At 53.2% G+C, this 14,683-nt stretch overlaps 1 protein-coding gene across 1 annotated transcript in view; it reads left to right on the forward strand.

Annotated features, from left to right (window-relative positions):
• Positions 1 to 14,683, forward strand: part of Wdr25 (WD repeat domain 25) — a 136,110-nt gene that overhangs the window by 70,734 nt on the left and 50,693 nt on the right. The window contains exon 3 of the mRNA XM_023719647.1: positions 8,264 to 8,411. Coding sequence (XP_023575415.1) covers positions 8,264 to 8,411 — 148 coding nt within the window. The remainder of the gene's footprint in view (positions 1 to 8,263; positions 8,412 to 14,683) is intronic.

Genomic DNA, 14,683 nt, shown 5'->3' on the forward strand with positions numbered 1-14,683 from the left:
AAATCCATGTAAGTGGATCATGATGCACTTTATTGTAGCCAGTGATACGTCGGAAACCTAAAAGCAGCCAGAGGAGGGGAGAAGGCACCTTGCGCTGGAGGAGCAAACCAGGGGTCGGCCGGGACCGTGCATGGGAAGGGGCGGCAGAAGGTGCAAACTTATCTTTAAAGTTCTGAAAGGAAAAACTGAAACCAGATCTCTTCCAGCCTCCATTTAATACTTCGTGATGTATCCTTTAAAAGGCAAGGCAGAATACTTCTTCCGACATCTAAACGCTGAAGTGGTTCCTCAGCAACAGATTTACATTATAAGAAATGTTAATAAAAGGTGTCCTTGAAGCAAAAGGAAAATGATAGCAGGTAGAAATGTGCGTCTGCGCGGAGGAGCGAGGGGCTCCAGCGGCAGCGCGCAAATGGAAAGTGCCTCTTGTGCGCATTTAAAAATCACTTTCAATGATGATTGACTGTTTAAAGCAAAAACAAAAATATATTATGCAGCTTGCAACATGCAGGGATATAAAAATATGATAAAAGCACAAAGGCTATGATGGGTAAATGCTGTGTATTGTTTTATGGTTCTTACATTATAAGCGAAGTGGCAGTATTACCTGAAAGTAGACTGTGATGAGATAAAGATGTAGGCTGTACACCTTGAAGCAACTAGTAATAAGACAAACAAAAAAGATTTATGGTTATAGGTCTAACAATGGGAAGTAAAATGAAATAACACATCCAGGAAAAGCCCCCCAAAAAGACAAAGAAAAAGAAAGAACAAAGAGCTGGGTAGATGGAAGGCAAGCATAACATTTATTCCCCAACCTAACAATGGATGACAAAGTCTAAACACCCCCTTGGAAAGGCAGAGATTGTTATGTGGACAAAGGATACGCAATTACACAGTGCTTAGAAGAAGCCCACTTAAGTATACAGACACAGAAAGGTTAAATGTAATAGGATAAATGGAAAAAGAGAAATGGCATCGTGCTCACAGTGATAAAAGAAAGCTGTGGCGACTGTCTGCTCAGACAAAGCGGGTTTCAGATCAGGGATAAAGGAATTATCTCAGCAAAGGGGTCCTTTCACCAAAAGACCTCCCTGGTGGGTGGATCACATCAGGTGTGTGAACTTTAGGGACATAAATATTTATATTCATGTGGGATAAAACAGCTTTGGAACACGTACATGAAGCAAAGCCAGAGGAGTAGAATGGAGAAACGGCCCACAAGCGTTGCTGGAGATTTTGACTCCACTTTCTCAGTAATGAACAGATGAGTGGACAGAACATCAGCTAAGAAAGAGAGGACCTTAAGGACATCGTCACGCACTTGGCCTAAGCGACGTCTGCGGAACGCTCCACTGACGGCCACCGATGCACCTTCACGTTGTCCACCAAGAGAGGCTGTGTTCACGGCACCAGCCCGGGTTTGTCAGTAAATTCAAAATGGCTGAAGTCATTCAAACTGTAGTGGGATGGAATTGAAAATCGTAGTGAAATTATCTGGAAAATTCCCAAACGTTTGAAAACTATGCAGTGTTCTCCCCAACAGTGGGTCAAAGACGAGATGGATAGGGATCTTAGAAAGTATTCTGAGTATGGGGGCTGAGGAGATGGCTCAGTGGAATAAGCGCTTCTCTGGCAAGCATAAGGGCCTGAGTTCAATCCCCAGTTCCGCAAAAAAAAAGAAAGAAAGAAAGAAAGAAAGAAAGTATTCTATACTTGCACGAGTAGAGGAAATTTTCAAGTCCTTGAGCCAAGTTTCTGCCTTAAGATACAGAAAACGGAGAACGTATTAGCTCACAGAAGCAAAAGGAAGGAAGCAAAGAGTACAAACTATTGAAATAAAAAACAGAAGCACAGTAGAAAAATATCAGTGAATCAAGTAGCTGGTTCTGTGAGACCAGTGAAAGCCGGGGGAAGAAAGGTACAAGTTACCAATTTGAAAATGTTAGAAGTGAGTTACACATCCTACCAGTACTAAAGGGACACTGAAGTTGTGTGTCATCAGCTTTATATCAGTGAATTCTGTAAATTAGGTGACATGAATAAATCCCATGAAAGACATAAATAATAAAAGATTAGAGCTGGGGTGGTGATGTGGGGCTGTGATCCCAGCACTTGGGAAGCAGAGGCAGGAGGGTTGCAAGTTTGAGCCTTCCCCCAGGCCCTTATCAAGATCATGTCTTAAGAAATTTAAAAAGACCTGGAGGTGTAGCTCAGTATAAAGGCCGTAGGTTTAATCCCCATTATGGGGTGTGTGTGCATATGTGCATGGGCACGTGCATTTGTGCACGTGTGTTTGTGCATGTGTGTATTTTGATATCTGTTAAAGAAATTGAATTTGTAGTTTAAAATTTAGACAGAGAAAACACCAGGTCCAAAGGGATTCACTAGTAAATTCTAGCAAACAAGAAGAAACTGTACAGATTTGTCACACGTGGAGCAATATGGCCTGCCCTCGTGACCACCAAATTTGTGTTTTTAAGTCCTAGCCCCCCCATCCTTCAGAATGTGGCTTAGTTGGAGGCGCGCCATTGCGCAGGTGTCAGGTGAGGTGGACCATAGGGTTGGCCCTCGTCCTGTGTGGCTGGAACCCTTGTGAAAGGAAAGAACTAGAGAAAGATCCCTCAAGAGGAGGGCGCCGTGGGAGTGCCCGGGTCCCTGCGATGCACGGCTCAGTTCTTCCTTCTCAGCCTCAGAAGGCCCTGCCCTGCCTGCACCTTGGTGTAAGACTTTGCTCTTCCAAACCCTGAGGTCACATGTGTCTGTCCCTCAGGCCACCCCATCTGTGGCACTTCATTGCAGCAGCCATAGTAAACACATGCATGACTTTACACAGCCTGTTCCTGAATATTACAGGGGGGCACTTCCATTGTCACGAGAGCAAACCAAGAAAAAGTAGAGAAGAAAGCAGTTGACATACATCTCTCAGAAACACAGAAGGAAAACTCTTTAAGAAGAAAAAGTTAGCAAATCAATCCAAGTATTTATGATATCAAGATTGGTAGGATTTGTCCCAGGAGTGCAAGCGCTGCTTCATAGTTGAAGGTCAGTGGGTGTAATTCGACATTAGTGGCCAGGCTGCATGAATGATGAGCTCTAAAAGAAAACCACACCATCACTTCTACTCGCAGATTTTGACAGTCTATCCAGCGTTCATTCCTGATTTTACAAATATGAAAATAACTTTCTGAGGACTAGAAATAGAACAGAGTGACCCAAACTGTAAGCAGCTCGGATGGGAACCCCAGTGTGAGTCTCCCCCGCTTCCCTACCACCAGGAGCCAGGTGGGCAGTGATAAAGCAGGAAAAGGATAGCCTCTGTATTGGGAAGGAGGAAGTCAAGTCAGTGAACAGAAAGTCCCAGTGGATCTGTGAAAAACTTCTAGAACTAAGCCGTGAGGTCAGCGAGGTTGTGGAAGTCAAGGTCCATATACAAAACGACTCACATCGCAGCACACTAGAAAAAGAGTCTGACATTCCAAGCCCATTTACAATGTCATCCAGCTGTGAACCGCGAGGGCTGCATTTGCTGAGAGATGTGCAAGGTCTTCGTTTAAAAGCTACAAGAGGAATTAAAGAAGACCTAAATAGAGACCTGTATTCTGTTCTGGATCGGAGGACTCGGTGTCGTTGAAGCACCTCCCCAAATTGGTCTGCAGGTTGAAGGCAAGTCCAGCCTTTGAATACCTACGCCAGGAGGATCCCGGAGCCTCTGTGGGCATGTGGGTGATCCTCCCCTCTGTGGGGCGCATGGCCTGTGGGCAGCACAGCCTTGTGCAGAGTGTGGGCATTTAGGGGTGGTCTCCAGAATCATTTTCTTTCCAGATGTGGAGTGGAGCCAGGGCTGAAGGAGGAGGGGGTCCCTGAGGCAGGGGCTGGCCAGGTGGCCCTGTGCAGGAGGTGAAGGTCCCCCTACCCCCAAGTGTGACTGTTGTTATCTCCAAGGCTATGGAGTTAGGGAGACTCTTGCTGCCTTCTTTGTGTTTTTCTGTTTTTGACAAATATTTTTTTGCAGAGCTCTTATTTCCAATGTAATCAGAGAAACAACAATTCCCCGGTGGATTCCTGTGGGATTTTTTTTTTTTGTTTTGTTTTTTTGTTTTGTTTTTTTGGCTTCCATACAGTTCAAATATTTTACAAGAATGTTGTACTTCTCTTACAATCAAAAACAAAAGGCAGGCCCTCAGAAAGGCTGTTACCTGTGGCTGCCACAGCAAGCCCTCTGGCAGCCACAGAATGGTAGAAGAGCCCCTGGGGGACGTTCCCGAGTGGCCGCCCCTCAGAGGGCAGGTGAGTCCTCAGCTGCGTTTTGCAAGCCCCTTAGATCGGCCCATGGAACGCCTCTCCAATCGTCTCGGAAGGTCTGACAGAAGGCTTGACTCCTTCCTTCTGTGAAGAAGACGGTTTGGGATCTCTAATTACTTCATTGAGAAAAGGCAGACCCTAGAGGCTGCTGCAGTGATTGGGAATTAATCTTTAAAGCCGGACGGTGACGGTAAACTCAGTTCGGGAGAGCAGCTGGCAGCGATGCCTTGGCCCTCGCCCCGGGTCGCCTGCAGCAAGCCCGAGTGGCCGCCACTGTGGGCCCGGGGACTGCGTGTGCTCTTCACTGCTGTGGGCAGTTAGCGTGGTCTCCGGGACTTGTGGACAGCCCTGGCGTGGCATCCCGGCGTGCCTGGGGACTGCCCTGGGCCTCGAGCTCTTGGTGTCCACGCAGGCACCTCGCACTCCCGCCCCCCCTTCCTCTTCATCCCTCCCTTTTCTTCTTTTGAAGATTCTTGGGGCTGGGGAGATGGCTCAGTAGAATAAGCGCTTGCCTGGCAAACACAAGGGCCTGAGTTCAATCCCTGATTCAGCCAAAAAAAAAAAAAAAAAAAAAAAAAAAAAAAAGATTCTTCTCTCCATTCCCCCATTCCCTCCTCTCTTTCCTCCTCCCCCCACTCCTCTAACATTTCCTTATTAATTTAACGTTTCATTTTATTTATTTTTTATTATTGCTTTTTTTTTTTTAAAATTGGTTACAGGGTCTTGCTACGTAGCACTGGCTGTTAGTGCTCCTCCTGTCTCAGCCACCCCAGCACTGGGATGACAGGTGAGCGTCACCGCTCCTGGTTTCCCCCCCTGCACAGCGCAGGGCCAGCGTTGCATGGGGTACTGGAATGGAAACCTTGCGCTTGCCAGGCAGGCGCTTAGACCGCAGAGCAATTTTCCCAGCTCCTACCGGTTCATTTTAAATTACGAACTATTTGTATTTATTCATTTAAAATGAAACTGCACGTTTCATTTTAAATTATGAACTATTTGTATCTATTCATTTCAAAATCATGGCCACCTGTGTGCCTGCCACGGAGGTCTTCCATCCAGGGCCCTCCGCAGGTCTGGCCCAGCCTCCAGCAGTGTGGAGCTCATGACCAAGCGCTCCCCAAGACGCCCCTCCCTCATCTCTCCGGTGCTTTTCCCCCTCCCTGGCTCTTCTCAGACCCGTTTTCTAGTTCCTCCTCCTGGGAACCCTCTCTGCGCTGTCCATATTCATCCCCTTGCGGAGAGCTCAGCCTGTTCAGCTCGCCTTCCAGGACAGCGGCTGCAGAGCTCTGCCTCCCTGGGCCGTTCCCTCCTGCCCCCCCCCCCATCTGCTCGGCAACACTTTCTGTCCCCAGAGCAGAGCTGCTGGGCTCGCAGGCCGCTGGCTCCATCGCCTGGCACTGGGGTTGTTGCCCCGGGCTCTTCTCCTCATCTCCAGGGTATTCTCTTGCGGTGGACGCTTCTCCGGGTCCACTTCCTCTCCGCCCCACATTCTTTCAGAAGCTGCTCCTCAGCTCGCTGTGTCCCCAGGGCCCTCACTCTGCCCCCTGTTAGCTGGAGCCGGCCCTTGCTGCCTTCCGCCTGGGCCTGCGCACTGTACAGGGTGACTTTCAGCTGGCGGTCGCCTCTCCGAACCTAGAAGCCCTGCCCCCAGGCCCAGTTCTCTTTCTTACTCCCCCATCTCCGTGAAGAACAGTGGGGTGCAGAGGAGGGGGCAGCAGTTGCAGCCTCTGTCAAGCCTGCCTTCCTTCCACGCTGACTGCGAAGACTGAGCGCCACTGTGAAGAGGCGCTCCTTCCAAGAGGCATGGCCGCGATCAGGCTTCTCCGACGTAGCCCAAGCTGCAGAGTGGCGGGATGAAGACGGAGACCTCTCCTTGGAGGCGGGCGCAGAGGTCTTCCTCAGCTCGTGCAGACACCCTTTTGGTGCTGAGCCACTCTGGGGTGGGCCGGCAAGGGGATCAAGCTAGGGATCCAGCCAAGTTTCCGACATTTCAAGTTGACATAATTTGTCAGCCACCACACTGGGTCATCTAGGAATGTGCGTTTACTTTTTTTGGGGAACCATCCTGCAGTTTTCTGGAGTGGCCGCAGTTTTCCATCTTTGCTCAGGCTTGTTACTTTGTCCTCTTTGATGGTGCCGCTGCTAGTGCCGGGGTGCCTTGGTTCACGAGCTGAATTCTTCGCATGACTCTGCCTCTACACTGAATTGGATGAGGCTGGAATCAAATTCAGCGGTTATGTTCAATGTTGAATTTACTAGGAAACTGGATTCAATTCTCGTCTAATTTGGTTTGTGACCAGAATCATGGAAAGAATTAAGTTTGTGAACTGAGGCAGCACTGTAAGTAAGAAGTGGCAGTTTGTGTGTGCATTTTAAAGTGCTTCACACTGTATGTTCAGCTTGGCTTCTGCACTCAATGTTTTGTTACTACTTACCCATGTTAGACTTATAAAAGTAGTTAATTTATTTTACTTCTTTGGGGGGACAACCAGGGATCGAACTCAGGACCTTGTGCTTGCCAGGCAGGCACTTGTGCCACTGAGCTATCTCTCTGGCTCCCTAGTTAATTTATTTTATTTTACTTTTTCTGCTGTCATACACAGTTTTGAAGAAAACAGCAATCTGCTCTCTGCTGCACTCCCACGACTTTGCACTCCACTTTGAAGTTTCCTAACCATTTCTTCGATTATTTCTGTCTCTGCTTCTGAGTGTGAGTACCGCTGTTCTTGGTTTCCCAGAGTGAGCCCTTGCTGTTGACCTGCGGCATGGAAGAAAGGCAGGGAGCTTCTGGGCCTTCTTTGCGGGCTCCTCTGGGCCTCTTGTTTTCTTCAGCCCAGACATTTACATATTCCCAGAAAGCCTGCTCTCAGAACTCTGACCCTTCGCATTCTGAGAACTTCAGGACTTGGCAGGTTGGATATTTTTCTCCTCTTTAGTGGTAAGTTTCCCCCTAGGACTGGGCTTCAAGTTGAAGTGTGGGCGTGGGCTCTGTTTGGGCCTCTCTCTTATCAAGGAGGCTGAATCTTGGCTTTCCCGACGTGGTGGAAGGCTCGTGGCCCCAGCCCCGCCTGCACACTGTGCCCTCCCTACCTCCTCTGTCCTCTCTGCTGCCCTAGGTGACGCTTTTAGGAATTAGCTCCATTCCAAGGAGGAGCAGACTGAGGCCCACACTGTAATGCTGCTGCACTAGGTCCCTGGACGGGCAGGTAGTAGCGCCAAGGAGAGGCACTCAGCACTGTGCCGTGCAGTGACAGCGAGGGGCCAGGGGAGGCGCCCTAGCCTGCCACGCCTGGCCAGCTGTGCGATTCCACCCCGCTGAGTGTGCACGCAGCGGGGGACGGGACACTGAGCCAGTGTGCACACACCAATGGCCCTGCCTGTGGGAGCTCGTGGGCCTGTGCTTGTGCTCGTAAGTCACTGTCAGAGCTCGTTCTGTGTACATAGCACCCCCATGCCGCTGTGGAAGCTGGAGTGGGAGCCAGGGCGCCAGCGCCCTCTCCCCTGAGGGAGCTCAGCTGCTCTGCCAGCTGTTCAGCAGGTGCGGCCGGTTTCCTTGTGGATCCTAGCTTTACATATAACCTGTCAGCATCACCTGGCTGCCTGCCATGCCCCCTCCTGGACAGATGACAGGGATGCAGGCCAGATGGTGACCGGACTGTGCGTCCCGAGGGAGCAGGGCTTGTCTGATGGCTTGCAGGTGGGAAGCAGGTGCTGCTGGCTGGGTCAGTGACCAGAGAAGGAAGTGTCTTTTCTTTTCTTAACCCAGGAAAGTAAGCCTTCCCATTTCTGCAAGGAAAAGTTTAGCATGGAGATACAGTTTTGCCGGTGAGATAATGGGCCTCCATCTCCACTGGGAGCCTCTTTCCCTCACTGAGGGCACCACCAGGTCGCAGGGATGTGCCACCTGCCATTGTGCCCTTGCAAGTGCCTGTGCTGTCTGTCTGCCTTTCCCTTGCAGGTGTGGGACGCTGTGGACTTGGGACGCTGCCTGCAGACCTACACCCCACACAGCGAGGCAGTGCGGGCTGCCCAGTGGTCTCCCTGTGGCCAGCGCATCCTCAGTGGCGGCTTCGACTTCACCCTGCACCTGACAGACCTCGAAACAGGTGTGTCCCTCTGCCCTTGCCCAGGGCAACTGGTGGCTCCCTTGCTGGGAACACTGCCTGGAGAGTCCTAGGCCACAAGTCCCAGGCGGTGTCCTGTTGCTGGTGAGGGCCTCGGCACAGCCTGCTGTGTTTGCTGTTGGATCCGTGTCTCCCGGAGGATCGAGGTGGCCCTCTGCCAGCTGGCCCAGAGGACAGAGCCCAAGGTTGTCTCAGTCTCAAGCTGTGAGGCTGGATAAAGAGGTGGCTGTTTAATCAACTTCTGACATGCAATTTGTACTGGAATAGGTTTAACTTTATCACGGTGTCTTTGGTTGGCGTCAGTTTAGGATTCCTGTCAACTCATTACTGATGAAAACTGTAAGAATGATTCCAGCTCATCAGGAAAGTCCTCAGACGAGTTCTGCTTTAATGGCCATGCTGAAAAGGCATCTGAGTAAGATGGATTTGTGTTGGATCTGAAGGGGCCCCTTGGCAAGCAGGCAAGCACAGAGAAGCCTTGGAGAGAATTCTCCCATCCCCAGTGTCCTGTGTGCCAGCCGTAGCTCCTGGGTCTACAGCCCAGGTCCTGAGGCTACCCTGTCCCAGGGATGGCGGGCAGCATATCGGACGGGTAGACCTGGGATGCAGTGGGCACGGCCTGCCCTGTCTCAGTGTCCATGTGGCCTTCTGCTCCTGACTGTCCTTGGTCGCTTTGCTGCCTGGCACATCCAAAGGGAGGTGGAAGGACCAGAGTTCACGCTGGTGTCCCAGGCCGCTTCTTGCCCTGCTGGCCGCATAGTGGCAGCCTTGGGCCTGCCTCTCCCAGGTTGTGGGAGACAGGTGCTCACTGCCAGGTCGGACCTGTGCAGTGCTCCCAGCAGCTTGGAGTAGACACAGCACAGGGTGGGGGTGGGTGTGGGGGAGAGTACCTTCTGCTTTGGCTGCACCTCCATGTTGTCCTCTTCTCCTGGGCCAGAGGTGGGCTTGAAGCTCCTTTGCGCCCACGTATACTCAGGAGCTGGCCAACGAGGCTGGTGGTTGTGGAGACCCTGCGGTGCCAACGCTTAGGCTTTGCCCACAGCATGTCACATTCTCATCAGTGCTGGCAGCGATTCCATTTTAGGGGGAGGAGATGAAGGAACCTGCTCAGGGCCGCCCCGTGGTAGTGCATAGCCGGCCAGGGCCAGGGCCAGGGCTGTGTGTGGGCTCCATACCTCACTGCAGCGGAAGGGGCTTCTTTTGCCTGGCTGTGTCCCTGGCTCTGTGGTCTTGCAGGTCTTCTCAACCCAGTGAGGTCTCCAGGGCCCAGGGAGTTGGTGTCCCTGGGTGATGGTGACGATTTGGCTGAGGACGGCAGCAGGACTTTTCTACTGACCATGTCTGCAGCCGTCCAGAAGGTCTCCTGTAAGCCCCAAAGTGTGGACCATCCTGGGATGCAGTGAGGGGCAGGATACAGAGCACTGGGCTTAGACAATCAGGGAGGGCCTCCTGGAATCCGCAAACCAGAGCTGAGCCAGGAATTGAGTGGCCAGAGGACCAGGGCGGGAGAGGTCAGGTGGGCTCTCAGCAGGCAGAGCAAGGGCAGAGTTGCCCTGGGTGGGGTGTGTGGAAACTTGGCAGCCTGTCTCGTGGGGTGCAGGACACTGGAGCCGAGGAGGGCGTCTCCAGCCCGTGAGCACATGAACTGCGAGGGTGCCACCGTGTGGGTGGAGGGACAGCCGAGACCCTGGCCCGCGTGTCATTACTTCTTACCAGTTGATGGTGTTAGTAGGCTCACTGTGGCGCTTTGGCCTTGTACTCTCTGTGAGCAGATGTTACACACAAGCCAGTGTGTGTGCATGTGTGTGTGCGTGCATGCGTGCGTGTGTGTTGGGAAGGGTGTGCTCTGAAATTCTTGGGTGTTCACAGGCGCTGTGGCCTGTCAGGTGCTGCTGCAGCGGGGCTGGGAGGGGCTCATGATTGATGGGTGGGCAGGGAGAGCTGTGGCGGGTTGCTTCGCTTTTGGGTCAGGGTCTCACTGTGCAGTCCAGGCTGGCCCTGAACTCACTGTGTACCCCTGGCTGACCTCCCACTGCAGCGAGCTTCTTGTCTCAGCCTCTCGAATGCTGGGATTAGAGACGTGCACACCAAGCCAGGCCCATGGCTTGGCTTGTGCTTGGGGCAGGTGCTCCACGTGATTGTGGCCCTGAGGGGTGGCCAGAGTCCAGGAGGTGTTGTCCTCTGTCCAGCTGCAGTGGAACTGCCCTGGAGGAGTGTGCTGACCAGCTCTGGCCTGCTAGGTGCGGTGAGAGAGAAAGGTATGGCTCTGTCCTGACATATAACTGTGGAGGTAGGGTGACTGGGGATTCCCCACTCCACGCCTTGGCCACCAGTGGCAGCTGCACTGGCTTCATCTGTCCAAGGCACGATTTTATTCATCATGAATGACTTGTTGTGCACCTGCTATGCACCAGGCCTGGCGTTGCCACTGTGGGCCAGGGTGTCGGGTGTCCTCCATTCCAGGGAGGCATGGCTGGGGTCTGGATGGGCCTGTCCTACTGAGGAGAGTGCTTGGCTCTGGTCCAGCTCCTGGCCTGCAGGAGCTCTATGAGAACAGCCTGCTTTGGTGGTACCTGAAAACTCCTTCTGTGGCCAGATGCAGGTAGGAAAGAGTGCTGGGGCCATCGCTCCTGAGAGTGAGGGCCCACATGCCCACCTGCATCCCGGGTTGTGTTTGCCGAGGCTGGGTGGGCTCGAGTCGCCCAGAAGCTTCCCTCCAGCTTGGCCTCGTGCCATCTCTATGGTGAGTCTGGACCCTGTTTCACTTGTCCGTCCTTTTCCCACCCTCGGTGATTTGGCTTTTTCATTTCAATCTAATTACAGCTCCTCTCCTGAATCGGGTGGCACAGGCGTCCTCGCCACAGCGCTGTGGGAATTCATCACTCGGTGCCCATTGTCATTAATGGGCATTTGGCGCCAAGGCCATTTATCCTGGTGTCCTCAATCAATACGGTTAGAAATCTGTGCATTCTAAAACGTCAATAGCGGGCCGGGAAGATGGAGGGCCAGCAACATTGTATCTCGTTAATTTATAGTTCAGACGGGCTGTTGGCTTAGGGGGAACTGTGAATCAACACTTAATAAAACCTGCTCACAGATTAATTATTTTTGGCGCTGCCGTTTCGGTCCAGAATCTTCCTAACAACCATCGCTGGTGCCTTAGGGTGAGGCTGTTAGGGCCCCAGGCTGTACAGCCCCTCTCCTCAGCCCTTGTCTGTGGCTCAGGGTTTCTCAGATCCCACAGCCAGCACCTGCCCTGTGCATGGTCACCTGTCCTCTGGCTTGTCCCATGGAACCACCAGGCCCCAGCTCCTGGGTGTGGTGGGAGCCCGGTGGGTGGGCAGAGCATCCCCCTCCTGGTGGTGCGGTGGCCCGGGGCCCTTTCTTTTGAGCACCAGGCTTTCTTTCTGGGAGAGGGCTGCCCTCTGTCGCAGAGATCCTGCAGAGAGAAGCCCTGGCCCTGGTCCTCGCTGTGGGCTCTGGCTGCCTGGCCGTGGTGTCTGGCACTTGGAGGGTGTCTCAGTTATTTTTCTCTCATTGCTGGGACAAATACCCAACACCCGGAATTAAGGAAGGAAAGGCTTAGTTAGTTCATAGTTTGTGGAGGCTTCAGCCCATACTCAGCTGGCCCCAAGGCAGCCTGGCATGTGGCAGAGGACAGCTGTTCATGGAGGTGGAAAACAGCGAAACAGCAAGAGCAAAGGGAAGGCGTAGCAGCGACACATGGCAACAGCGTGGCAGAGGCAGAGAACAAGCCCCTCTCCCTTGCTTCAAATTACCTTCAGGCTCTCCGCCCCAGGCACTCACACCCATAATCCCACTGGATCATGAGTTAATCACAAGCTCTAGAAGTCTGCCCCATGACTGCATGAGGCTTTGGGGGGACAGCCAGACACAAACCATAACACTGGGTCTATGGCTGATGTGCGTGCCAGACCCTTGCTGCTGTGACGTGGTCAGCGGCCTGCCAGCCCGCTAGGCCCGTGTTTTGGCCCCTTGTCATGGATACAGACACTGAGGCTTTGAGTACTCGGGGACCGTCTCAAGGCTCCCAGGTGGGGCACAGGCCCCTCGTGCATGGCTAGGGCAGACAGTGGTCTCAGCCCCACTCTCAGAGCTGGCCCGACTCATTATGGGGCCTCCGCTGAGGACCCTGAGCACTCCCCCAACTTCATGGCCGCTTCTCAGCTTCTGGCAGCTGTGCTCCGGCGGGGAGAAAGAAGGTCAGCCCGAGAACCTCAGGACACTTTGTGCAAGAAGGTGAGGAGTGTCTGTGTGAATGCCCGGGCTGTGGAAGGAGCCCGTGCCTGGGGTCCTCACTGCAAGCGCCCGCTGCACACGCCCGGTCTCATCCTCTTTACTCTGGGTGCCAGTGCCATGCCTGTGGCTCAGTGCAGCTCAGCAGGCCTCGCTGGCCCTGTATCCCTGGGTAGCCCGCACCGGCCTCGTCTTGTGCTGGGGCTTGTTGCACGCACAGCATCGTGTATTTCTGTTTGCTCCTAGTGACCTGTGGGCTCCCTGCGGTAGAAGGGAGCCACAGGTGGCTCCGTGTCCCAGCCAAGCCTGAGCTGGCTATGCCCTGCAGCTGGCGTCTTCCAGATGCCTGCCAGCCTCTCCGCCCCCCCGTGCGAGGGGCCTTTGTGTCCAGGTCTCCCTCCTGGGGCCTCAGCCAGGCTCCTGTGTTGTCCCAAGGCCGCACCCTGGGCAGCCCCACCCTCCGTCCACAGCACCTGGTCTCCCCTCACCTTACCACTCTTTCCATACTGTGGTGGAGGTCGAGGTTTGCCTGCTCTTCCCAAGTTCCATCTTGGTGCCCTCCGAGGACCTTGGCTAGCCCTCTGGACCACGCAAGGGGCTCTAGGCCGCAGCACTATTGTCTCTGTTTCCACCGTTGCCTGCGGCGGTGTCCCCTGACCATGTGTGCACTGTAGCTGCAGGTAAGTAGCGCTTGGCTTGCTTCAGAGGTAGGCCACCTTTGTTGGCGGGCTCTGGAGCCTGACCCTAGTTCCAGAAGCCTGCTGCCAGCATGGTGCCTGGTTCCAGGAAACCCACCCACACCAACCGCAGGATGCACCTAGCTCGCAAGTGGAGAGCTCGTGTTTAAAAAAAATTATGTTTGCAACATATGATGTTTACATCCACTTTTAGGGGGTACATACATGTATTTATCTTAAGTTCTTTCTGTCCCTCTCCTCTCTCTGTCTCTCTCTGTCTCTGTCTCTCTCTCTTTCCCTCTTTCCAAGGTCTCCCCATGTATTTCAGGCTGGCCTTCAGCTCACCACGTAGCCCAGACTGACCTCCAGCTTACAGTGATCCTCCTGCGTCAGCCTCCCGGGTGCTGGGATTATAGGTGTGTGCCACTACACCTGCCAGTATTTTAAATCTTCTCATTGTCTTCCCTCTCTTATCCCTGCCTTGTCTGGTTCCCCTTTCCATTTGCAAAAGATCACCCGGTTTGCCATTTTATTTTTATTGATTGTTTATACTTTAAGCTTTTTCTTTTTCTTTCTTTCTTTTTTTTTTTTTTGTGGAACCAGGGATTGAACTCCGGCCCTTGCGCTTGCCAGACAAGCACTTATTCTACTGAGCTATCTCCCTGGCCCCTAAGCTTCTTGTGTAAGAGAAGTTATGTGGTGTTTAAACTTGTGTGATGGTTCATGCAGTTGTCAACTTGAGAACTGAGAAGTTTAGAAAGTTAACCAAGTGACTGAGCAGGGGCCAGGTCCTCGCTTGGTGGACTCCCCGAGCTTGTGGAAGAGCACGCAGGGAGACGGTGTGGGTGGGAGCCTGCGTGCAGCACAGGGAGTGGCGAGCCTCGGCCCATCCTGCTGCTCCCTTCCGCAGCCTCGAGCCGTTGTCCCTCTGCCGTGCACGCCATCCTGCCTGGGAGCCAGCCGACTATGGACTAAGCCTCCCCAGACTGTGGGCTCCGTGAGCATTTCCTTCCTCCTTCTAGGTGTCAGGTGTGCTCTGTCTGCAAGGAGAGACAGCCTGTGTTTCTGCCTTGTTTCCCGTAGCGTTACGGTCTCAAGGTGCATCCCTTTCCACCCTTTCCCCGGCAGAATGGCGCTCCGCTGCATCTGAATGCCACGCTGCCTTTGTCTGGCCATCTGTCGGTGGACACACAGGCCACTTCCGAGACTGCCATTGTGAGTTGTGTTCCCATCAGCACGGGTGTGCGTCGCTGTCGTGGGGCGGCACGCACCCACAATCCCAGCACTCTTTGCCTCCTTCCAGAAGATGCCTAGAAGGGG

The sequence above is a fragment of the Octodon degus genome, unplaced genomic scaffold (genome assembly GCF_000260255.1).
Source record: "Octodon degus isolate 3935 unplaced genomic scaffold, OctDeg1.0 scaffold00070, whole genome shotgun sequence".
NCBI lineage: Eukaryota > Metazoa > Chordata > Mammalia > Rodentia > Octodontidae > Octodon > Octodon degus.